Raw genomic sequence first — 1,729 nt, forward strand, 5'->3', positions numbered from 1 at the left:
ATAATTAATTTATCTCACATTTATTTCTGGTACATTTAGTAGTTCTAGTTTAGCCTTCCAACCCCCAAATTCTCTGCTTCTCTTCGACTCTACGTCGATTAGAGGAGTCTAGGTCGGCATGCCGAGCCTAGACAACACCTAGGATATCTCCTCCTCGACGGGGTCCCTCCCGAGAGCGAGATCCAGGCGCCGCTGTCGACCTTCGCCCTCCCTGCGCACGCGTGTACCGTCTGGCCTATAGGGGCGAACCGTCTGGCCCGTTAGGCAGGAAACCCTAGCCCTACCCCAGGTCGCGGACCGTCCGGCCCCTGGCCACAGACCGTTCACACTTGTGTAGAAAGCACCACCGTCAGTTCTAACACAGTAATTGACGCCAAAAAAGCACCAACAGTTACTGTAGAAATGTGTTTATTGGATGCTCCTCCTAGGAGTCGATATAGAAATAAAACATGACCGAAGAAGCTTTTGTGCTCCGAAGAAAAACTAATAAGAACCGAAGGAAACCGGTAACCCATCGTTCGCTTAAGATCGAAAATACGATGTGATATCACTCTTCATTCAGTTCAGTCCATTTGCTTAACCAAAGAAGCAAATAATGAAGGATAATCCTACTCCGTGCACGTATCTTTATGCTATGCGCGTGCAGGCACTTGGCAGAGGCACATTGCTAGCTTATCCTACGGCGCAGGCGGGTGGGCGGGCGGGCCTACAAGCCAGCGACAAAGAGCGAAGAGAACCAGATGACGAGGTCCTCGCTGAGCTGCTGCTGCTGCTCGGCCAAACCGACGGCAGGTCCGCCGACGTGGAGACGGCAGAGCGGGCACGTCCGCCGGCAAAGCGCCAGCCAGCGGTCGACGCAGTCCCGGTGGAAGGCGTGTCCGCAGGGCAGGCTCCGGACGTCGTCCCCGTCGCGGCACGCCGATATGCACACGCAGCAGTACCCCGCCGCCGACGCCGGGTGGTCGTCGTGCCCGCCGCAGCGCCGCCGCCAGCGCTCGCCCTGCTCGGCTCCCACCGCCTTTGCCGTACCGACCGCAACCGCCACACCGCTGCCACCCTCGGTGCCGGAGAGAGCCGATGAGAGCAGCGCCACGACCTGGCTCACTGTCACGGCCAGCATCATATCGCTGCTTGCACTAGCTAGCTAGCTACACAGTGCAGCGACGCAGGATTAGTGAGGCTATTTTGCTCGCAGTGCCAGTGAGGCGAGGCGAGTGAGTGATTGGTGAGGGACTCTGAGATCGCGACTCGCGAGTGGACCAGGATTTGAGGCTGAGTCGCGATGGTTTATGAAGATGATGATGATAACAGGTTGTATCTGGAATCATTTGGGCGCGTAGGAAAGGGGACCAGAAGGTGCACCTAATGCTCCCGTGGCTAATATAACCTCCATATATTATGCCACGTAAAAATAACCTTCCTTGCACAGAAAGCGTCTTCGATGCGAAAGGTTGGGCTGTTCGTTTCTGTGATGATCCCACACAAATCGTCAGTTGTCAATATAGATGACCAATAATGCTGGGCTAATTGGACCGATCCGGAGCACGACACGACCCATAGTAACCGGGCACAACACGATCGATGTCGGGCCTGTGCCCGCAAGGCCCGATGGCTAGTGTCGCGCTTGGGCCGAGGACCGAGCACGTTGGGCCAGCACGGACACGACCCATTTAGCTCAAAATCCTGTTTAGGCCTGTTTCACCGTAACCTAAAATTTCGTCGCCCCTCC

At 55.9% G+C, this 1,729-nt stretch overlaps 1 protein-coding gene across 1 annotated transcript; it reads right to left on the reverse strand.

Annotated features, from left to right (window-relative positions):
* Positions 1 to 391: 391 nt before the first annotated feature.
* LOC103626203 (E3 ubiquitin-protein ligase RNF167) lies at positions 392 to 1,350 on the reverse strand. Its single transcript, XM_008646603.2, has one exon. It carries the CDS (start codon positions 1,121 to 1,123, stop codon positions 707 to 709), a length of 417 nt encoding a protein of 138 aa, XP_008644825.1. The 5' UTR covers positions 1,124 to 1,350; the 3' UTR covers positions 392 to 706.
* Positions 1,351 to 1,729: the final 379 nt, after the last annotated feature.

The sequence above is a fragment of the Zea mays genome, chromosome 5, assembly GCF_902167145.1.
Source record: "Zea mays cultivar B73 chromosome 5, Zm-B73-REFERENCE-NAM-5.0, whole genome shotgun sequence".
Taxonomy (NCBI): Eukaryota; Viridiplantae; Streptophyta; class Magnoliopsida; order Poales; family Poaceae; genus Zea; species Zea mays.